The sequence below is a fragment of the Mus caroli genome, unplaced genomic scaffold (genome assembly GCF_978045245.1).
Source record: "Mus caroli unplaced genomic scaffold, Mus_caroli_1 scaffold_4, whole genome shotgun sequence".
Lineage (NCBI taxonomy): Eukaryota > Metazoa > Chordata > Mammalia > Rodentia > Muridae > Mus > Mus caroli.
Genome location: NW_028227259.1, coordinates 15093358 through 15117177, shown reverse-complemented (window position 1 = coordinate 15117177; position 23820 = coordinate 15093358). Strand labels below are relative to the sequence as shown.

General features: G+C 38.8%; 1 protein-coding gene across 1 annotated transcript in view; it reads left to right on the top strand.

Moving 5' to 3' along the window:
* The first annotated feature begins 15437 nt into the window (after positions 1–15437).
* The window catches only part of Sema3e (semaphorin 3E), a 220667-nt gene continuing 212284 nt past the window's right edge, over positions 15438–23820 (top strand). Inside the window, exon 1 of the mRNA XM_021163140.2 lies at positions 15438–16111. Coding sequence (XP_021018799.1) covers positions 15997–16111 — 115 coding nt within the window. The 5' untranslated portion in view covers positions 15438–15996. The remainder of the gene's footprint in view (positions 16112–23820) is intronic.

Genomic DNA, 23820 nt, shown 5'->3' with positions numbered 1-23820 from the left:
TATTAAGGAACTCTCACTCTTTTCTACCAGCAACTATCAAATTCATGTAGCTCTCCATCTAGAAATAGCGCATCATGCCCACTTCACCCAGTTCTTGCTGGGATATTTATTTATTTATTTATTTATTTATTTATTTATTTATTTATTTATTTGTTTTGAGACAGGGTTTCTCTGTATAGCCCTGGCTGTCCTGGAACTCACTCTGTAGACCAGGCTGGCCTTGAACTCAGAACTCCACCTGCCTCTGCCTCCCAAGTGCTGGGATCAAAGGTGTGCGCCATCACCTCTGAGCATTGCTGGGATTTTGAAAGGCTTCAGTTTGTGCAAGTCTTGTACATGCTGTCACAACATCTGTGAGTTCATACATACATCTGTTCTTTAATGTCTGGAAAACACTGGGTTGTGTGTGTGTGTGGGGGGGTGTTTTTTGGTTTTTGGTTTTTGGTTTTGTTTTGTTTTGTTTTTTAATTTCTTTCTCTCTACCACCTTTGGCTCTTACAATGATGTTTCTGTCCTCTCTCTTTTCTGCGATCCTTGAACTTTGGGGATAGAAGTTCGATATGGAATCCCCTATTGGAACTAAGTGCTCAGTACTCAGTTATTCTCGACACAATGACTATTTGTGGGCTTCTGTATGAACTGGCATCTACAGCAACAGGAAGTTTCTTTAAAAAGGCCTGAGAGATACACAGATGCACTAATCTGTGGGTATAACAATACGTTATTAGGCTTTACTTGTTGTTTTAATTCTCTGCCCATTTTTCAGAGCAATGCTACTAGGTTCTCCCCCTAGGTCTTATTTATGTTCTACCTATACGTCTTAGCCCTAAGTTGAGGTCAGCTATGGGTTCTCCTTCATCACGCTGTCCTTATAACAATCACAGAGTAGCTTATTACTCTCATAACATGTGTGCTGCCTGTGGCCATCTCTTACCAGGCCAGGATTCACAACTAGGTAAGAATGATGGATGGTTGATTTTCTCCTCAGGTACCATATATTAACATGCCAGCACTATGAAAGCTAGGGAGTAGGAATGAAGTTTCCAGGTTAGCAGAGCTTTATTTCATATTTTCTACATCTCAAGTATGTGGTATTTTCTCAATAGAGTCTTACCACCAAATTCTGGAAAGTACAAAGAACAAGGGTTTTGTTACTCTCAGAGCATTCCCTTTTTATAGGTGAAAAGCTAAACTCCTTAAGGAGACGATTATTTATATCTACTCACATATCTAGAAATTTTAAGATTGTAAACAATTTTAATTGATGGAACACGTAAACTGATGTTACAGATGATCAGAAATGTCAATAAGTCTGTCTTGACATTTTGGTACTTTGTATTTTCTTCTCTGAAAAGGAAAAAAAAACAATAATTCTAGTAAGCTGTTGCAGTTTCAGTTTTAGTTTTAGGAAGCCAAGTTTTAGAACAGAACATGATGACTTAAGTTAATTTTCTTTCCAAATTTTTCCATCACAGGATTTCAATGATATAAATCTAAAAATTAAAGGAGTTCAATTTTTATCTGATATTCTATTTATCTTTTTCTTTTACTGAGGCCTAAATGTCATACAATAAGACACATTGAGTACATATAATTTGATAAATATGACACATGAAAATCTTTATAATCAAGATCATGGGCCTAGAAATAGTGACTCAGCAGTTAAGAACATTTGTTTTTGCAGAGGACCCAGGTTCAGTTCTTAACCCCCATACCACAACAATCCATAGGAACACATCTGGTGCACATACATATTCACAAGCAAGGTAATCATGCACGCAGAATGAAGTAATTAAATGAAGATAGTGAATATGTTCATCACCTACAAGATTTTGTTTATGGTTTCTAATACTTGTAACAGCCTGATTTTTAAACTTTTTTTTAAATGTGCCTTGTGTTGTTGTTTGTGAGTGTATGGATGAGTGTGTGTGTGTGAGTGTGTGTGTGTGCACATATTTTTTTATATTGGTGACCTTGGAGGCCAGAAAATGGTGCTGGATCCATTGATTCAATTGGACTTATAGGCAGTTATAAGTCAGTGAATGTGGGTTCTGGGATCTTAACATTGGTCCTCTGCAGGAATAGAAAGCACTTTTAACCACTTCACTATCTCTTTAACCTACCACACAGTCTAACTTTAACTTGTTGTACTTGATATATTTTATTTTATTCATTCTTGTCATTTTAATAAGTTTATATTATATATCAAGATACATAAGTACCTAGATTTTAATGATAGTCTTATAATAAAGGAATACAGATTCTAATAGTAAACATTTTACAAACATGTAGCTAATTGATATTTTTTATATTTCTTGATTGGTCTGTTTTTTTTTTTTTTCTTCCAACAGTCAAACTCTATAGAAAAATACTCTAAGTGACCAACTTTATAGAATACATTCTCTTTTGCAGATGCATTTCTTCAGCATTTTTTTTCAAGGCATTTTTTATTCTGATATTCTGACAACATGGAAATGTGCTAAGGTTATTCTTCTATTGATTGTGGGATATGAGCTGCCTTTCATCCTGAGAGCTGTATTGTCTTTCTGTAAAGGTCATTCATTTCAGTAATGGGATGAAGAGGTGTTGAGTTGCCTGATGCACAGATCTCTTCAACACTATACAAGAGTTACTCTATATCTTTAGTAATGCCTCTGAAAATATAAAGCATTTGCAAATGACACAAAAATAAAAAAAACCATGTATGCTTCCTGTAAGGCTATTTTCAGTGGTGGCAGTTTTTAGGGGAAATAATATTTTATTTCATTGTTCATATAGTAAAAATTTGGTTCCATGAATCAGATACTAGAGGTCAGGTTTGCAAGGCAAACACTTTTCCCCATTTTCCCATTGAGCTATTTTCACACTTTAGACAGAAGAAGGCAAACTTATTTTAATAATTCAGAATTCTAATGGCAAAATAGAACATAGACATGATAATCTCTAAAAATAAATATTTAAATACATTTATACCTTTCTCAGAACACTTACATTTTCCACTACATTTTGCATATGCTAGATTGTAATGTTCCAAACAATAAATATTTTGATTAAGGACACCACCCAGCTGCATGATATTAAAACAGAATTCATACCCTCCCTTTTACTCCAAATATTGTCCTAGGAATTATTTTCTATGCTAAAAACATCACTGTAAATATTGTCACCTAGTTTAAATATAATAAATTAATGTTCAACATCACAAAGAATAATTATATTTAATATTTATTTATTTTTCCTTAGTGATTGTGTATTCCTGAGTCTCTTGCTTTTAATAAGAAGAGTTATTTTCATATGGACATGAAAGCAGCAGGATCCCAGGCCTTGAAGCAGGAATGTGCTTAGTAAGGCAGAGAATTTCCAGGAGGCCGTAAGTGTAGCATGAGGAGCAGAAGGCAGGGAGATAAAGTTAAAGCAAAAGCACAATGCAGAAGCCTGGATCAAGATGGAATTCTTAGACTAGTACAAGGGTTTTACTCTTTGGATTGGCATTGAAAGAGAGAAGATCTAAATATTTCATAGACGAAAACAAGTCTCAAGATGGAAGGAAAGTTACAAACCAAACTTGTACTTTGAAGATGTTAAGGTAAATTTGTTGACTGAGCATCTAAGCAATGATGACTGGAAGATGCTGGATGTAAAGATCTGAACACGAAAGAGCTGCTGGTTTGTGTTTGCAGATATAGATTGGTATCTCATCTCTTAGATATGATGAAAAGTCATGGTCTTGCTTGGGATTACCAGTCATTGAAATCAAAGGACCAGCATATCTAGGAGATAAACATGGATTTGCTACAGGGATTTAGCCTGAACCATTTGTGGAGGTTGGCCCATAACTCTTTGTTGGGTGGTTTTCTTCTTGCCAGGGACTGGATTTGGAGGACACATGGCAGCCAGAGGAGAATGGAAAGTGTGGAGAAGAAAAGCATGAAAAAGAACGCAAAGACAGATGGAAACCAGCCTGGCTCTGTTTCCTCTGATTTCAGTAATGCCAATGTTTTCCAGAGGCTTCATCAGGCCTTCATCCTGAAGCTGGCCCAGGGAACCAAAAATCTGAAAGGGATGGGACCATTGCAGAAAGAGTAGCTATGTAACTAACCCATCAGTTACCTGCTTCTGCTCTCTATACTTCCTAGGAACTTCCTTTTTGATTTGTATATCCAGAAATAGAAACAGAAATAGAAACAGAAATCTTAGAAAGGTTGACCACTTTGGGAAAATGACAGGTTGTACATCTATCCAAAAGGGTTCAGTGCAAATGGAGACGAGGTAAAGCTCAGTTGTACATGCTCATTATGAGGATATTTAGATGTGAAAAGCACAGACAATTTTAGGAAGAGTCTTCAAAAGTAAACAATGCATCTTTTTCATTACATCATAATTATTACTTCTTGGAAAGAAGATGTGATGTTTGGTGTCTGCATTGTGATTTGTTGGAGATGAATCATAGAGGGTGGGAGAATTCCCCTCTAGAACGTGCTTATGTCAGACACCTGGACATATATGTCATTGATGCATTATTCCTAATAGCCAAGTTATAGAATCAGCTTAGGTGAACAGTTAAATAATATGTCGTTTCTACACAGCAGAGTTTTACTCAGCCATAAAGAAAAATTTAAAATAAGTTTTTTATTAGAAAAATGGATGGGAATGGAGACCAGGGAATGAAGCACATAAGCCATTTTTACAAACCATAGCATACATGTTTCTCTCAAAGGTGGAAACTAGGCAAAAGCAAACTGAAAGCAATGGAATTTAAAAGGGATTATTAGCCAGTGGTCATGATGCATACCTTTGATCCCAGCACTTGGGAGACAGAGACAGGTGGATCTCTGAGTTGGACCTGGTATACAGAGCAAGTTCCAGGATAGCCAGGGCTACACAGAGAAACCCTGTCTTGATAAACAAAACAAAACAAAACAAACAAACAAAAGAGGGGGGGTATTAAGAATGTGGAAGGGAAAAGGTGAAGGGTGGGGAGAAGGTGAGCAGATAGAGTACAGACCAGAAAGAAAAAGCAAAGTACAGTATACACATACGTAGAAAAGTCGTAACTCCTTATCTTATAGAACTATTGCATGTTAGTAGAAAACAGAAAGCTCACATCAGAAGCAACCATCACTCTGCCATAACAGCTCTGAACCTACTGCATGTTGTCTGTTTATGAAACCAACTGTATCATAATTATAACACTATTATTTGTGGGTCTTTGTATCTGGTGGATTTGTTTGTGTTTTTCTACTGCTGACATTAACTAAGAAATATTCTCTCAGAGCAAACACAGTGTGAGATGAAGGAGTGAAGACAGCTTATACCCAGCATTTTGAAGGATTTTTTTTCGATTTATTTATTTATTATTATATGTAAGTACATGGTAGCTGTCTCCAGATGCAGCAGAAGAGGGTGTCAGATCTCATCACGGGTGGTTGTGAGCCACCATGTGGTTGCTGGGAATTGAACTCAGGACCTTCGGAAGAGCAGTCAGTGCTCTTACCTGCTAAGCCATCTCTCCAGCCCCAGATTTTTTTTTAATCAATTTTTTTAAATGGAAAATAGATGTTTATCTGGAAGGTAAGTTAAGTTAAGAATGGTTCATTTTTAAGGTAGAAAATGTAACATTTGTGAAGCTGAGGATTTCTAAAAGAGAGGAATTATTTAATTATATGAAAAGAATTAAATTAATACAAGGAATTATGCAGGAGGTTGTGGTAGAAATGGGAAATTCTAGGAGAAGCATTTAAGTTGAAAATTTATTCAGAACAGGGAAATTTACTCTTGAATTATTTATACCTTAGGTCAATGGTAATATTGATACATACAAAGAAAAGTACACCACACAGACTTTGAGAATTTATATTAAAGCATGAGATAACTAAAGGATATATCATATTTTAATGCAGTAAAGAAGCAAAGATGGCTTTGTTGAAAATCATTGGTAAAGTAGGCACGTTTGCTTTAAAATTTACAGCACACAATAAATATTTAATTTGATCTTCACCTTTATTTTTTAAAAAACACATTGTTTCTTGTATTTCAGAGCTTATTTAGCTTCTTATAGGAACATAGTGCACTCAATTACATTTTCCTATTTAAGTATTAATATTTCATGTGACAGTTTTTAATAAAATTCTATATAGCCTTTTCTTTTCTTTTTTTTTTTTTTTTTTTTTTTTTTGAGACAGGGTTTCTCTGTGGAGCCCTGGCTGTCCTGGAACTCACTCTGTAGACCAGGCTGGTTTCGAAATCAGAAATCTGCCTACCTCTACCTCCCAAGTGCTGGGATTAAAGGAGTGTGCCACCACTGCCCAGCCTATATAGCTTTTCTTATGGGGAGAAATGATCCACCTTCAGATGATTAAACATGTTAAAAATCCTTGTAATTAATTCTGACCACAGTTCTATGCATGTACACTAATCTCTCCTTGGAAACACGCTAGTTTCTGGCCTCGTGTACTACAAAGTCAAACTGTAACTTGAAACAGTCTTTGTTTGAGAGCTCTGGGTGATGACACTGCTTGGTTTTATTTTCATTATTTGGCAGAAAGGATGACAGTGAGGTTTAGGGTACTTGACATTTTCTGTTTTTAGTTTTGAATTTTTATTTCCAATTATAAAGCAGATTACCTAAAAAAAATATATGTGGCAACATAATTATCCCATAGAGGAGTGATACTAGAGATGGCACAGGTATGGGCATCTGACTCACGAACCAGGCCTCCTTAAATACAGAGTTTTTCAAACTATCAACATTTCAACTGGGTTTGATTATGTTAACATGCTAACCCACACATCTTCACAAGGTATATTTTTTTATATAACACTTTAGTTTATGACATATCATCTTGTAAAAATTCTAAGATATTTAGTCAAAATTATTTCTCCAGGAGAAATTGTAATATTCTTGAACCTTAAATATTTTATTAAAGTATTTAAATGCTTGGCTTCTTACCTGGAATCACCCATTCTACCAACCATGAGACACAGCTGGGTTTAAAATATATAAATTTACATTCTCACTGGAAAATGTATTTTTTTAATTTTGTAATAATACAAATGCAAAAATTGAATGTGTAAATAAGTTATTAATAATCAATTTCATTAGTAACTAAAACCACTCAGTACCAGGCTTTGCCTGCACATGGTGCTAGTGCTGTGTTCTGACACAACTCTCAGAAATACCTATCACTCTGTACCCATCTATAAGAACATTAACAGATTTGATTATAAAGGCAGTATATCTGAGATCTGCCTATGTGTGAAATCTGGCTAACCCACAGTAATGATTTTGCTAAGTTATTTGTAGAAATTACAGTGAAGTCAAATAAAGGTGATATGAAATGATTACTCAAGATTTCCTCTCCCACTGGATAGAGGTGACACATGATGACAAATGCCTTTAATCCCAGCACTTGGGAGGCAGAGGCAGACAGATTTCTGAGTTCGAGGCCAGCCTGGTCTACAGACTGAGTTCCAGGACAGCCAGGGCTATACAGAAAATATACCCTGTCTCAAAAAAAACCAAAAACCAACAAAAAGATTTCCTCTCCCATCTCTGGATCTCACTAATGACTTCACGGGCACTTTCATTTATCCATACATTGTTTTCTCCCTACACTGGATGGTTATTGGGTATATGCTAAGAAAATCAAGTCCTTGCAGAGAAAAATAGGGTCACATACTTACATATGTGTCTGTAATATATTCTTTGTAATGGTTATTGTAATTGTTTTGAAGTCTAAAAATTACTTTCAAAGCCAAAACATAGCTTATTTAAAACATCTTGATTTTCCATTACTGTCTTTGAAAATGTTAGTGTTTGTTTCCAATCTGGCAAGGAAGGTACCTGACTATAGGAAAATGTTCACTATTTGTTTCCCTAATTTTTAAAAAAATATGTACTGATGTGCAGCTTGGTCTTCATGTGGGTCTGCCAACAACTGGAGCTGGGGCTGTCCGTGACTCTGTTGCCTGCCTGTGAATCCCATTTCTTTCACTGGGGCTCCCTTGTCTGGCCTCTGTAGGAGAGGATGCTCCTAGTCCTGAAGTGACTTGAGTTTCCAGGGTGAGTTGGTAGCAAGGCGGGACCTCCCCTTTCTCAGAGGTGAAGCATAGTGGTGGGGGAGAGGCTATGTGAGGGGCATACTGGGAGGAGAGGGGGGCTTCCAGACGATGTAATGTGAATAAATAAATAAATAAATAAATAAAAGTATGACTGGTCTCAAAGTCTACTTATGAGATTACAGACACAAAGTGTTAGACAAACCCATTGCTATAGTTTAAGGCATTTATCATTGGTTTCATCATTTACTTTTAAGCAGACAAAAGACTTTTAAATGTTTTGGTTAGCTAGTTTAGAAATAACACTGTTCGAAATTGTTGAAAATTTCCCCATAAAATATCATAAATATCTGTAAATCTTTATACATGATTATCTTTAAACCTTTTTTTGGAGATGTCTTTCCTTGTAATTAAATGACACATATGTATATCTGTGTGTCCATATAGTACATGGATATGTTTATGAAAACACAATAACCATTATTACCTCATGATTCTTCATAAAACTTTCATTTTCTTAGTTACTTTAGAATGTATTCTTTAATAGTTTTCTCTGCCATATTTAGCTCCAGTAATTGCTAAGTCAAGATGACTAGTTAAAACACGCCTGCCTAAAATGGTCAATTTTCTACCTTCTGACTCAGCCAGGGATGGAGGATACAGCTGGTGATGTCACTCCTAGAGGATGATTGTTGAGGAGCGGAGCAAGCACCTAGAGAACTTTTTGTTTCAAAACGTAGCACAGTGGCAGTGTTATTGCCATGTCTTAAGGGTAAGTCACAGAAGTGGGAGGACTTGGAAGAACTGTGATGAAATTTTGCCTCAGGAGTATTCTCTGAAGCGTGAGGGTCCTGGTTGGAATTGAGACTCTGGAATCAAGGTTTAAGATGGGAGTTGTTCTTTCTTAGAGAGCTTCACCACAGACAAGCTATTGGCATCCCTGCCCTATGTATGAGAAGCCTTGTTATGTGTAAGAGCCTTGCAAAAGGCTGCTCTCAGAGTTCAATCAGATTCCACACAAATGTCCCTCAAGTGGTGGCTAGCATGTAGAAAACAGCATATCAGCAGTCCTCATTACTTTTACTCTGTGACATTGAACTCAACGCCATGTACTGAGGATGTTAGCAAAGCCCTGGGAGCCTCTCAGCAGAGACAGCGACAAAGCTGGAAAGGCCACAAACAGATGCCACAGCATGCATGGAAGACACCGTATTCTTTCAAAGTTGCTGTGTAGCTTTTAAATGTGGAGCTCTGTCATTTAAAAATAATTCTCTGTGATCCATACAGAAACGGAAATAAAACCTGTGTCTAAAAATTAAAGGCTTTTCAGAATGAGTCACATCCATAGTAATTTCATTTTGCCAAAGTCGGGGCACAAGTAAATATTGTTCTTAGATTAAAAGCCATTAAAGACTTGTTTTACATTATAAAATACTTCACAGAAGATGAAAACAAAGTTTAAGTCATAAGCAAAGAATTTGAAATTTTTATAAAGGATTTTTTTAATCCAATTTCCCACTCTTCTTCCTTGTTCTCATTTTCCTCCTTCTCTCCCTCCTCCTTCTCAATCTTCTCCTAGAATGGTTAGACTCAATAAAGGCTTATTTACTGACTTTTTTCTTCTCTTCTCTTCTCTTCTCTTCTCTTCTCTTCTCTTCTCTTCTCTTCTCTTCTCTTCTCTTCTCTTCTCTTCTCTTCTCTTCTCTTCTCTTCTCTTCTCTTCTCTTCTCTTCTCTTCTCTTCTCCGAGACAGGGTTTCTCTGTATAGCCCTGGCTGCCCTGGAACTCACTTTGTAGACCAGGCTGGCCTCAAACTCAGAAATCCACCTGCCTCTGCCTACCAAGTGCTGGGACTAAAGGCATGTGCTACTTCCGTCCAGCTCTGACTTTTCATCTAAATGCGGACATTAGAATGATACCAGTCAACAGGTGAGTAGATTGGACCCTGAGTGGTATTAATTGGTGTCTTGTCTTTCTGTCTACCACCAACAGAAGCATACAGTGGAGAAGAATTCAGGTGTCTATTTGTCCTCTACATTTTAAGTGACAGAATGGGAGAGATAGTTAATACAGTTGTACATCTTGTGAGACAAGGCAGCGTCAATGACAGGCCAATAAAAGAATCAACAGGTTTGGTCTGTAAAGCTTAGCCTCAGCGGTAGGGAGCAGCAGCTGCGGCGTTGATGGGACACTTGAGATGCTCTGCACTGGAGATCCTTGGCATAGCAGGCTAGCAGAAGTAGAAGGATTACTGAAGGCAAAATTCCATGGCTACCATAAAGAAATTTTATCTCTAGTTTTGAAAAGGCTCAACACCATTGCTATTGGGATACTATGGCCTATTAATAGCTTTAATCATGACGTTCCTGAGATGTGGTTGCATGTTGTTCATAGATAAATAGTGTTTATGACACTTCTCAATAGTGTTTATGTATTTCTGAATACAGTACTCAACTGGAAAAGCTGAGGGCACATCTCACTATACTAATAGAGACTCCAGAAATCAATTAATCTCTTATTTAGCCTCCAAGTGTCCATACCATTCTCTGGCTTTACTGCTGACATCAGTAACAGACAGCAAAGGGAGATGATGGCTTTCTGATGATTTGCCTGCAAGAATGATTACCGAAGGAGTAGATTAAGCAGATACATATTTAGCCAAGGGAGTTTGTGCTATGATATGGTACAAAATTTAAAAAAAAAAAAAAGCTTAGCATAAGTTTTTGATTCCTTCTCATATAACATCTGTTGTGTTTCTGAGTAACTTTCTCAAGAAACTGCCTCCAATATGGTGATTCAATAATCCAAGATGCTTCAGTTTCCTGCCCCAGCATTCATTGTTTAGTCCTCCAGGCTTGCCACAAAAAGACCTGAGAATGCAGAGTGTTTTGGGAGTGTCTATTTCACTGTCTCAGGCTTGATATAATAACTATCACTTCTGCTTTTATTTCTCTGATCAGAATTAGACAAATGTTTTCACAAATTACCCAGAGACTAGGCAGATTGACTTTCATATGTCCAGAAAGAAAGATGGGAAATTCCTGGTTGCATCGACAAAGTGTAGTCTCCCAAGGTACACGTGACACTTTTTTTTTTTTTGGTTGTTTAAAGATTTATTTATTTATTTATTTATTTCATGTAGATGAGTACACTGTAGCTGTTTTAAGGCACACCAGAAGAGGGCATCAGATCCCATTACAGATGGTTGTGAGCCACCATGTGGTTGCTGGGAATTGATCTCAGGATCTCTGGAAGAGCAGCCATGCTCTTAACTGCTGAACAATCTCTCTAGCCCCACAAGATAATTTTAAACTGTGCAGAGGTACCAGGTCTCAGCGTGTATTTGGTTTGGCTTATATCTTAGTAGCTCATCAATGCTATCAGGTAATCATTTTATTTTATATAAAGTATTTTAAATAAATAAATTTAAATTACCTATGCTATAAAAATGAAAATAGTTAATGAAGCATCCTGATGTAGAATGTTTAGATAATACTGGTAAAGGGATTTCTGTAAACCAAATTTAATATGTAAAACTTCAACAAAATTGAAAACCTGGTATAACAGGAATCTGTTCTTTTAATAGATATTCCACATGATTCACAAAATGGGCAAAGGCTACCTCTCTGAAGGATTGTGTTAGAGGCCAGTTGCTCTTCTGCTCATAAGACTGGGATCCAGTGATTGATCTATTTACACCAACACACTTGGAAGGAGCTGGAACTTCTGATCTTAAATCCCTACACCCCACCTTTATCCCTTATTTCCAGTTTGAGATTGTTCTTCATACAATAAGATTAATATTGCCAGGTGGTGGTGACCTAACCCTTTTATCTTAGCACTGAGGGGACAGAGACAGACAGATCTCTGAGTTCAAGGCCATCCTGGTCTACAGAGCTAATTTTAGGACAGCCAAGGCTACACAAAGCAACTTTGTCAAAGAAGAAGAAGAAGAAGAAGAAGAAGAAGAAGAAGAAGAAGAAGAAGAAGAAGAAGAAGAAGAAGAAGAAGAGGAGGAGGAAGAGGAGGAGGAGGAGGAGGGGGGGGGGGGGGGGGGAGGGGGAGGGGGAGGGGGGGGAGGGGGGAGGGGAGGGGAGGGGAGGGGGAGGGGAGGGGGAGGGGAAGAAGAAGAAGAAGAAGAAGAAGAAGAAGAAGAAGAAGAAGAAGAAGAAGAAGAAGAAGAAGAAGAAGAAAAGGAAGGAAGGAAGGAAGGAAGGAAGGAAGGAAGGAAGGAAGGAAGGAAGGAAGGAAGGAAGGAAGGAAAGAAAACAACAAAACAAACAATCAAAACAACAAGAATCACCACCAATGGGAGATTTAGAATGAGACATTTTTTTTTTTAAAGATTTATTTATTTATTATATGTAAGTACACTGTAGCTGTCTTCAGACACTCCAGAAGAGGGCACCAGATCTCATTACGGATGGTTGTGAGCCACCATGTGGTTGCTGGGATTTGAACTCTGGACCTTCGGAAGAGCAGTCGGGTGCTCTTACCCACTGAGCCATCTCACCAGCCCCAGAATGAGACATTTTATTTGACAAGAATAACTTTGTTACTGGCATTGGTTACCTGTAGCAACATAGCTGCTCTGGCAAGGAACTACATCCAAATACCTTCCTGATCTGTGTGATTGGCCTGAAAAACACACTTTTAATTCCTCTGTTTGGAACATAAACAGATGGATTAATACATACATTTAATCCCAAACAACGAAGATAAAGTTAGTTTGAAGAAGGATGCATCCATGTTTGAAATCAGTGTCTAATTGAGAGGCAGACAAAGTGATGAATCAGAGAAAGATTTGACAGAAAGAGTCAGAGATTACTCAACTCTCACCAGGAGAGCACAGGAAGGAGAAGGTATTTGAGAGCAGCACAGGAAGAAGGGTGAGTCAGTGGGGAGTCAGTGCAGTGAGTACAGTGCAGAGGAGCTGAGTTCATTCATGAGTTCACACAGCTCAGTGCAGGTCAGCAGAGGCAGTTGAAGCCAGACAATGAGAAGGAGCCAGAAAACTAGAACAAATTGCCAGAGTTAATTTGAGGCTAAGCAGAGCAATTCAGCAAGAAGCTGAGAGAAACCAGATTGAAACAATCAGCTTAGAAAGGGGTCTGAGCCAGAACTGCTGGATTGAGACAGTTATCCTGAGTTCAGGATGAACTAGAAAGGATGAGCTCATTCAGCAGTAAACCTTCAAGACAACAAGGACATCCATCAGGTTAATAAAAGATATATTTACAGTTACCTGTTTTGTTCTCCCATGTCTGTATATTGCTCAGACTGACAACCTGGAGCATCTCAAATCAAACATTAAATCATCAAATACTGATGTTTATCCTTAAGACCCACAATCCACGGGTTTACCCACAATCCACAATCCACCCAAAATTACTATTGAATTTATTTTATTTTTTCAATTTCAGAAATTTCCACAGTACATGGGATTCTTCCCAAGCATTGTGCCTTTCATGTCCTGGTTTGTCTATATTATTCTTGGATTGTACATAATTACTTTTTAAAAATCCACTGCTCAAAATGTCATACTGAAATGAGAATCTGAACGGCAAACCCACTTCTGAATTCATATTTTCTGAAACTAATTATTCTTAGTTTCTTTCACAAAGAGAATAGCCAATTTTGTCTCAAAGACTATTCCAAAGGATAGTCTAAAAACACATGGAGGAATCTGACAGCCTCGTGAGTACTAGATGTGTAGTTTTAATAGTCATTTTAATTATTAATTTATTTCACATTATCCATATGTTTTCTATAACACACACAAAAAGGTAAAAGGCCATAGAAAGGGTTTGAAGGGACACATAATACAAACATGAAAAGAATAAAACAGAGCACATTTTGTGATGGACAAAGGAGTGGATTACTGTGGTAAATGCTTTGAAATTGCCCATGCTCACTTTGAGGAAGTGAGAAATTTTAGCATTAATAGTACTTATTCTCCCATTTACTTTGAGTCTCAATGAAGTAGCTATGACCGTCTTTCTTTAACCCTATAGCAATCTTAGGTAGATGTCAGTTGAATAAGGATATTAATTTCAGTAACCAGTGCACAGACCCTGCCCTTAGGTAATGCTGATGAAGTTGTTATGTATGTTCTAGTTACTTTGGTTTCTGGAACAGAGTGAAATGATTGTGAAGTTACAGTATGTTACAGTTAGGTCTGTAGCTCATCTCCCTGGCTTTTAAGTGTCTACAAAGACCACCCCGTTTTAAAAGTCTACATACTTCATGTTGTTAAGCACTGTTTAGAGTTTGTTATCTTTTGTGAACCTTGTAAATCTAATTATTTATAATCTCCAGTGACATTTACATCTTGCTAAATATACTCTGCTTGAATAAGGACATGTTATCCTTTAAACATGGGTAAAGGATGCCTGGTTGGACTTCTTGCTTGTATAGAATGTAGGATATTGGAATGACCTAAGTTATCTTTTTGTTATAATCAAATCATTTTAAGCTCATAATTCTGAAAACCTGTCCACAGCCATTGCTATATATAAAATGAAGAATAAGAAGAAAAAGCCATCATAGCTGATATCATTTGTTTACTATTTAACTTTCAGCTGTGAGACCAAACAGCTATTACAGCTTATTGCTATCTTGAAATAATACAATTCATTTCCATGCCAGCAGCTCTAGAATGTTTGGTTTAGTTTTTGAAACTGCTTGAAAGTAGATGGAACAGCTGACCTATTGTGTTAAGTTTACTTACACAAACATGGTGTCATGAAAATAAACTCTGAGAGTGCACAGCACTGACTTCCAAGGTACTTCACATCCTGTGTTAATGCTTGCCTGACCCAGGCCCACCAAGTAGAGAGTCTCAACTTTACCTACACCTCTCTACACCGAGACACCTCTCTCAGAAGACCAATACCTTGACCTTTAATCTTTCTTAAATGTGAGCTGAGATATGTTTATGTTTTAGGAAAATGAATATACGGCAGATTTTTTCATACTAACTCATTTATGAAACGATGGAAAAGTGACATTTTACCCCTCTGGCTCTTGAAATACGCACTTTCCTCAAGAGTCAAAAGTAACATTTCTAAGATGGAAAATACAGAAAACTTGAATTGTGAACAAGGTTCTGTGGAAACAGTGAACAAATTAATTTGGCTCCCGGATAGTGGTAGATTTAGACTGTGGATTTATTCAAAGATGAATGAGCATTTCAAAGTCCTTCCTGAGGCCATGGCTCAGCCTTTCACATGCTCAATAGTCAGAGTATTCTGCAGGTCTTCCTGGCCCCGCCCCGTCAGGGTGAGGACCTGTCTCCCTTGCCTGGCGGGCGGGCCAGAGCCGGGGAGATGCGGCGAGGCACGTGGGCTGGAGACACTTCCTAGAAACGCGCGCGGGCTCAACCCTGCCTGAACTTTCCTGTAAACAGAGCGCTGACAGGCGGCATCCCCGCTGGGTGGATCCCGCGCTCCTGGCGCAAGTGGCACTTCTTGCTTCTAATTATCGAGAGGAGAGGCGAATACGAACTAGCTGCTCGGCAAGTCAGTGCAGGAGGCTGACTTCTGGGAGGCTGGGGGAAGAGCTGGGGGAGGCTGCTGCTCTGCTCCGACTGTTTTCTCAATGAATAGCTGGCGGGGAGACTGAAGCTAGCCACAGCCTCCTCCTCACTCCGCGTCTGGGTGACGGCGACAGCACCAGCCCGGACCTGGCTCTCAAGACGCGCTCCTTGGACGGTCCTTTGCTCCGCGCTTCTAAACACCGGGCCCAAGGACAGAAAGGTTTAGCGGATCCAAATATTGCCCGGCAAATGGCACTTGGGAATGGTATTTTCTGATGACAACCCCTTCTGTTTGTGACAAAGCCTGTCGCCCGCAGTTGCCCCTGGAGGGAAGTACTAAGTAAAACTCAATACTGTCTTAAAGTGTGGCTGCAGGGGCCAGAGGAGAGCCAGCACGCACCATGGCACCGGCCGGACACATCCTCACCTTGCTGCTCTGGGGTCACCTGCTGGAACTCTGGACCCCAGGTCACTCCGCGAACCCCTCCTACCCCAGGCTACGCCTGTCACATAAAGGTAGGTTACCTTTCCTTATCCTTTTGTTAGGAAAATGACCGAATGGAAAGTCACTTAACACAGGTCCATGTTGCCCCCAAACCCCTCAAAGTGCACCTGAAACATATTGCAACACTCACCCAGGATTGTAATCACCTCGAGTTAACATATCCTACCTCATCTGGAAAAAGTGTTAAATCGCATGCCAACTTGGAGGTGTTATTTTTGCCCTAGAAATATCAGATATTATTCTGGAGAAGTTCACTCACCGCTGTGCAGAACTGAGAAGGTGGGGCGCAGTTGCTAATAGCTGGAAAGGCTAAATCCCCCAAGTGAGCTGTAGCTACTGAAATACCACTACTTGCACTATGGGAGGCCTATGGGACAGGCTTTAAAAGTAGAGGCACACTGTTGTTGCTGCTGTCGTTGTTGGGTGTTTTGTTTGTTTTCTTTTTAATGAGATTGAGAGGAGAAAAGAAAATTCCTGAGGAAAAAAATGATATCATCCCCGGTGTAATTAAAATGACTAACAAATAATACAAATTAGCCTTCACACTGAGTTGATTATTAGAATATTTTAATATGTGGCAAAATAAAGTAGTTTATTGGCAATCATGATAAAGTGACTTGTAATGATTAACTATTACTATGTACTAGCTGTTTCTTTAAGTGTGCATTCATCTATTTTTACTGAATGCTTAACAGAATGTTTATTTTATTCTGCACACAGCTCCATCATATTCATAAATAAATGATCAAAAGATAGGTTCTGCATCAGGACCAGTCAAAGCCAATCATCAGTCCTCCTGTCACCAAACAAATAAGGAGCAAAACCTGTTTTAAGAGGAAGTGATTTTGTTGACTTGAAAGGAATTTGGAATAAATTATTGGGAATGAAGTATTCATTACCACCACCAATTAAGACAGAGAACAGATGCAATAATAAGGATTACATAAGAGCCATTTTATTCAACCGAGTAAGCTTTTAAATTGTCTTTCACTATGGAAAGAACATAATCTGCATTTCTGAATACAAGGGAAGACTTTTTAGCAGAGGATGGAACCAGAAGGTCTGAGTTTAGTATGACATAAATGGCCCTTTTGTCTTCTTATTGGGCAGCAGTAAATGTAATGGTGGCTGTAGAAATTTCTCATCTTAATACTTAAAATTATGGGTATCTTCTTGATTTAAATAATGTTCTTGTAACTTTAAGTTCTAGGTACCAAAAATGCATTAAGTATATACACATAATTCATTTGTAACATATTTAAGATGTAGTGTCCTGCATTAACACACGCCTTTTGATTTGGGTCGATATATTATGACAGAGAGAGCAAAGTCTCTATTTCTAAGAAGTTATAACCAAATACATCAAAGTGCGAAATTTGACAGGATGGAATATGGAGAAATGAAGATGCCAGAAAAGAATAAGTTGATCCTGAATCTTATGAGTGGTATTTATCCTAGTGCTATTACGAATGAGTTATTTCTTCCTCATTTATTTTTCTGAGTGTACACTGTTGCTATATATGAAGCCTACAGTTCTTCATATTGTTTTCATGAGAAAAGTGAAATCACAGAATTTACAGGAAAATGTATGGACTTGGGAAGTATACCGTTAAGTGAGGTGAACCAAACTCATGCAAGAAAGCATTGCAGGTTCTTTCTGAAATGTGGATCCTAGCTTATAATATATGTACTGTGTGTGTGTAAACAGCAAGCAAGCATAGCTAACTATAGGTGTAGTGTAAGACTTAGAAAGGAGAGCAAGGAAGGGTGACATTAGGTAATGAGGAAGGATGGAATGTAGGCAAAGGGACACATGAGTCATGAAAGGATATAGGGCTTGTTTTTCTCCCTTCTAGTTTCAACTCTGCCATAGTTTCTTTCTTCCTTTTTTTTTTTCTTTTTGTGGTGGATAACTGAATAAAAATGTAGAAAAAAAGGAAGACAAATGGATAGGCTGTTGGTTTTGACATGCTGCTGTTCTGTTGAGCCTTCAATTGACCTTTATACCTCAGGCAGACTTGGCTTTTGATAGCTCCGTATCAGTCAGTATGTTTTCCAAACTGCTTCATTTGATTTTGTACCGGAGAGCTTATAATTTGGTCAGTGTACCAAAATTCCATGGTATAGTCAATCTCATTTAAATATTTTTTTTTAATCAAGCTCATCTTCAAGATGTCTCTCTTAATCAGGGAAATCAGTGTGACTGATTTTATGAGCCATGTCATATGTTGTGGAGAGGACCTGCATGTATTTGTGTGTACTCGACTGAGAACTCTCCCAGGATTTTTTTCTGGCATGTCTTCTCCACTTATTGGGACTGGCTAGGCAGACAATTTTATGGTGATAGCTTTATATGAAGACAGTGTAGTGATATCTTCGAATAAAATGTTCTTACTTGTGAATTTTAGTTAGGATAGTCAGCTATGAGATCACACCAGAGAGGCAACTGGGAACAGCACATGCTTGCTGTACCACAGGTTTCTCAGTGACTCGGAAGGCAAGGAATGTCAGAGCAAGGACATGTAGTTCAGTCAGCATGAAATGAACTACTCTCCACACTCTGGAATTCAGTCGATGGTCCAAGAGTCTTCAAATATTAAGGATCATGCAGCGCAGGTTAATCTTCTGAAGTATTGCATGGTGACAGGAATTTAGGGTTTTCAGTTGTAGGTGGAGTTAAGTGATTGATATTACCAATGGTTGCTCAGTCTTTCAAAGTAAGATATGCAGGTGTGTAGGACACATCACCTCTGTGCTGCTGCCTGACCCTATGGGGTGACATGGTCGGCTCCCTAGAGGGCCCATGTTGTGTACATCCATCATTCTTCTCATGGCAGTGGTCTATGCCATGTGGGAGAAGGGCAGCCAGTTTTCTTTTACTCTCTACTTCTAAGATCACGGCAACAACATCAAAATTCTTTTCTTTCTTTCTTTCTTTCTTTCTGAGAAGGAGGAGGTTTAGCTGTCATATACAAAGCTTGAGTTATTTTCTAGAAAAGTATATTCACAAACATGTTGAGAGACCAACTGGTCTTTTCCTTTTTTTTCCCCTTTGCTTTCTGTTCTCTACTTCTGGCAATGGTCTGCTCTTAAATAAACCTTTGCAGAAGAAGGCTTCTAAGAGGCTTCTACTTTAACAGGTAGAGAGCACCTCTCGCTAGTTTCCAAGCATTTTTCACCTGTGATGGGATGGATGGTCCTCAGTCCATCTTAGTATTTAGAAAATGTGTCAATTTGGGGCAAATAGAGGACATGAAAGGACAAGGCAACTACTATTCTGGGAATACATGTATCTCTTGATGAGTTTTCTAAGAACAAATAAGGTTATTTAACAAGTGAAAACATAAAAAAAAATTAGGTGGCAAGATGTTATCTCCCCCTGAAAGAATTTTTCAGTCGAGATTTGAGTTGACTATATAAGGCAAAAGATTTAAAGTCCAAGGGTAGCCATACATCTTGTGCATCATAGTCCTTTTTTCTAGCTAAGGAGCCTACTATTGGGGAGATTAATGGAGAATGAACTTTCTGTTCAGAGAGTTTTCTTAAAAACTGTTTGTGATTCTCCAGAAAGAGCAACTGGAAAGAATGAGGAGGAGCCCTGATGAACTGTGTTGCTCCATGTTGATATCTGTTCTTTCCTTATCTGTCACCATCCTGCATTAATGAGGTTACTGGGAAGGCAAAAATAAACTTCTCCAGAATGGAGTTGAAAGAAGGAACATACAAAAAAACAAATTAGCAAAGAACCAATCACGAGAACTGTAGAAAGTCCCAGTCAACCAAGACTCCAATCAAGGACAGTCAATTAGGAGTGTCTGGAAGATAGGAGTTCAAAGTCCCCCTGAGGAGTGACAGTCACAGAAGACACAGAGAGTGATTGCTTCAGCAAGACAGACTTCTAGGATGTTTGAGGAAGAGGCAGTTAAGTCAAGATATGTTGACATTATAAATGGAGATTTAGGCTTTGAATAGATACCTATGTACATAAAACTTGCAAGTGTTAATCAGTATGACTGTATTCTGTACACCCCTATCTGTCATAGTTCAGAGAGCTCGGGATTCGCCATCAAGAGCCTCCACTCCATGTCCTACTCTTTCTCCTAATAATGGCAGTTCCTGAGTCAATGTGAAAACGACTGATTGTCATGGTGCCTTCCCTGCATATTTCATAGAGGGTTAGAGAAGAACTACTGTCACTAAAATACTTGTGAATTTTTTTCCCTTCAAGACAGGGTTTCTCTGTATAGCCCTGGCTGTCCTGGAACTCACTCTGTAGACCAGGCTAGCCTCGAACTCAGAAATCCTCCTGCTGGGGCTGGTGAGATGGCTCAGTGGGTAAGAGCACCCGACTGCTCTTCCGAAGGTCCAGAGTTCAAATCCCAGCAACCACATGGTGGCTCACAACCATCCGAAACGAGATCTGGCGCCCTCTTCTGGAGTGTCCGAAGACAGCTACAGTGTACTTACATATAATAAATAAATAAATCTTTCAAAAAAAAAAAAAAAGAAATCCTCCTGCCTCTGCCTCCCAAGTGCTGGGATTAAAGGCGTGCACCACCACCACCCGGCGTGAATGTTCTTTATAATCTAAAATTGTGTATATTATTAATAGTTCTTAAGCACCACTGTGAGTTGATTATTTTGGAAGGCCGCCTGTTCTAAGGCTAGTAATCCTGGGGAATTGTAGGAAGTTAGATATGGGCAAGGGTTTTAATAGTGCTGCCCTACGAGGAAGAATTGGGTCTAAAGTACTATAAAAATGTTATGGTTGGTCCTCCTAGACCATTGATTCTAAATGCCACCTTTCTACCTTTGGTCTTGAGTTATGCCAGCTTGGAAGAGCATTACTCCATCTTCATTTTCAACATTTCATAGCTAATATTTGCTCACATTTAAAAATTCTTCACATTTATCAAACCAGGGCACTAAAATACAGTGTCAAGAAAAGCTGTGTGAAAATGTTCCAGAGACTGGTGTTTATTTTCTATCCAGAAAAAATGAAAAAATAAATAAATAAAACAAGGCAGTGATTAAGCTGGTATTTTATGACCCAGCTCAGAGTTTTGGTTTTAGCCAGTAACTAAGCATTATCAATGGTGATATTAGTCACACATCTCTGGGTGTTAATAAATAAAAACTGGTCATACGCATGATTCATAACCACAGTAGTTAAATAGGACTCGGGAGTAAATATTAACTCACATGCCAGACTCCATTAGGGAGGGTTGGTGAGAATTAAATGATGGTTTTATTAACCAACAGTTTAAGAAAGAAACATGGAACAAAATGTGAAGAATTATAATATGTTTTGTGGAGTTGGACTTAACAAAAAATTTTTTTTCTAATGGGAAATCTATGTAAGGGTGCTTTCTTTCCTGACTAATGATTTCAAGACCTCTTTTGGGACTGTGAACTTGCCTTCTTCCTGTGATGCGCCTTTGTTGGTCAAGACAATTATTATTCAAGAACAGCTGTGTGTGAAGTTCTCTTGCGTAGATTAAGATCTTCCCACCTATTACCTGGGTGCTCTAGACTGCAGTCTTACAGGTTAAATGCCAATAGCACCTAAAAAATACCAGAGAATCCACTGATTTACTTGAAGATTTTTTAAACTGAAAAATGAGATTTCACGTCTATAGGCGGTACCTTACTTACATTCTCAGCCATGACTGCTCTCTGCCTAAAGGTTTAGGAGTGCAGGAATGGTAAACAGAACAAGTACTTTAGGCTCAGACATTACAAAACACTCTCACATTCCTATTTTGATTGCCTTGATCCCCCTAGGTTTTGATGAAGCATCCCTAATTTAAATCTTGCTTCTGGTTCTGTGGCTTGAACAAGTAACTTATGTTTTGTGACCAAGAGCCCTCTCTGTTTTAAAGCAGTGCAACATTTAATTTGCAGATTGGGGGGGGGGGGCGGGGAGGGGCGGGGCTGGGAATCAGGGAAGATGATACAAACGGATGTGGTACAATACTTCGAGGCCTTTCACAAATAACTCAATGAAGCAGAAGACACTTGAGCATCATGCATGCTGGTTTCCTTTTTAGATGTAAAAGGAACCATGAACAAAACTCTCAGCTTCCAATTTAAAATACTTTTAAATTGAAGATACTTACTCATCACAGGTTTTCCCTAAAAGCAAGAGTTTTCCTTAAAGGCCGTTGGGACCACTGTAGGTGACTACAAATTGCAGGCATAGTTGGAGTCCCTTGCATTTATATGTTACTGTAGAATTACTTTGTTAATAATTTAAAGGAAGTTGCAACTTTGCCAGCTGCCACCTGGGAGACAACAGATCAAATCCTGAAAATACCTACCTAACAAAGGTAATTGTAGGCCCGCCATTGTAAAGCACAATAGAGCTGATATTACAAAAGCCAGACCACACTGAGCAATGTTAGTCTAAACAGTGTCCGGTAGGCGGCTATCAGCTCAGCATGTGTTGTTTGCTTTGAAAGTGAAAGAGAACCTTCAGCTCTGTCTTTTCTGGCACAAACAAGGTAAGGTGGCTGGGACAGAACTCACTCCTGACACTTAGTTGGAATTCCGTGAATGCCCATTGCCATACAAGCAGGGCTAAATGTCTTAGACACTGATTTCCAAAGGCGAGGGTAATGGGATGGGGTGAGAAAGGTTCCAAGGAAACTGAGGCATCCTGAGCAACTGTTTACGGCTCCTTCAAAGGATGCATTAGAAGAGGGGCTTAGCCAGGTCTTTCCATTCATCTCCTTTCCCCTTGGTGAGCGAAACAGCAGGGCTTCAGGAAGTCCTTTGGAGGCATCTCTCACTTTCCCATCTATGCACAAACTTCTATTTTTCTAAAAACACTATTTTGCATGCATGTGCCAATCTTGCGTGATGATACGCCTCCTCTTTTTTGCTGGCTTGTTCTTGTGCTACCCAATGTGCTCTTGGCAACAACTCTCTCCCAGCTCTTCCCAGAGAGCGATTCCTTATCTTTTTAGGCCAAAGAAATGAAAAGAGAACAACTTATAGTGGATGAAAGGTAGTCATTCATCCCCAGTTTACCTTCAAACTTCATTTAATTGTCACCCAAGTTGATAAGCAGAAAGCAAGATCTTTAAAATTTGTTGAAATGCATCTTATAATGAAATGCACACCATACAGCCAGAAATTGGCCTGTTTTTCAGGGTCGTGGCTGATGCTGAAAGGTGCCGTGATTCTGAGGCAGTGGGATCTTCGGGCGGGGGAGATTACGATAGGAAGCTGAACCTGTTAATTGACATAATCTGTAGCTAAACTTGAGTTAGGTGAAAGACAGACTTCATCAATGCAAACCTATCAACTTCAATGCTCTGTGTTTTGAGCGTTAGCTTGGGAAAACCAGAAGAAAAAGAGGGTTGAGTCATAGGTTATTGTGGGGGCATAGAGTTTCTAAGAATAAATCCCACTGGTGATTTCAGGTAGCCATAGCACCACAGCCAGATAGAGTGGCAACAAAGATAAAGAGAAAAAAAAAGAAGGAGAGAAGAGCACTCAGCTGGGCCTCCTGACCCAGCTGGAAAGGAGGGAAATGAAGAGGCCTTTAAATTGTGAGTTCAAAACATACTGTAGATCAAAAGGTCAAACCAGAATGTGTTCACAACGTTGCTCCCAGCTTTTTACTGCCCCTGATTGCTCCTTTCCTGAGTGAAAAGTTTACTGTGCAGTCTCAGGCCCTCCCAACTTCACAAATGCAAAGACTCCTTTCTTCTCC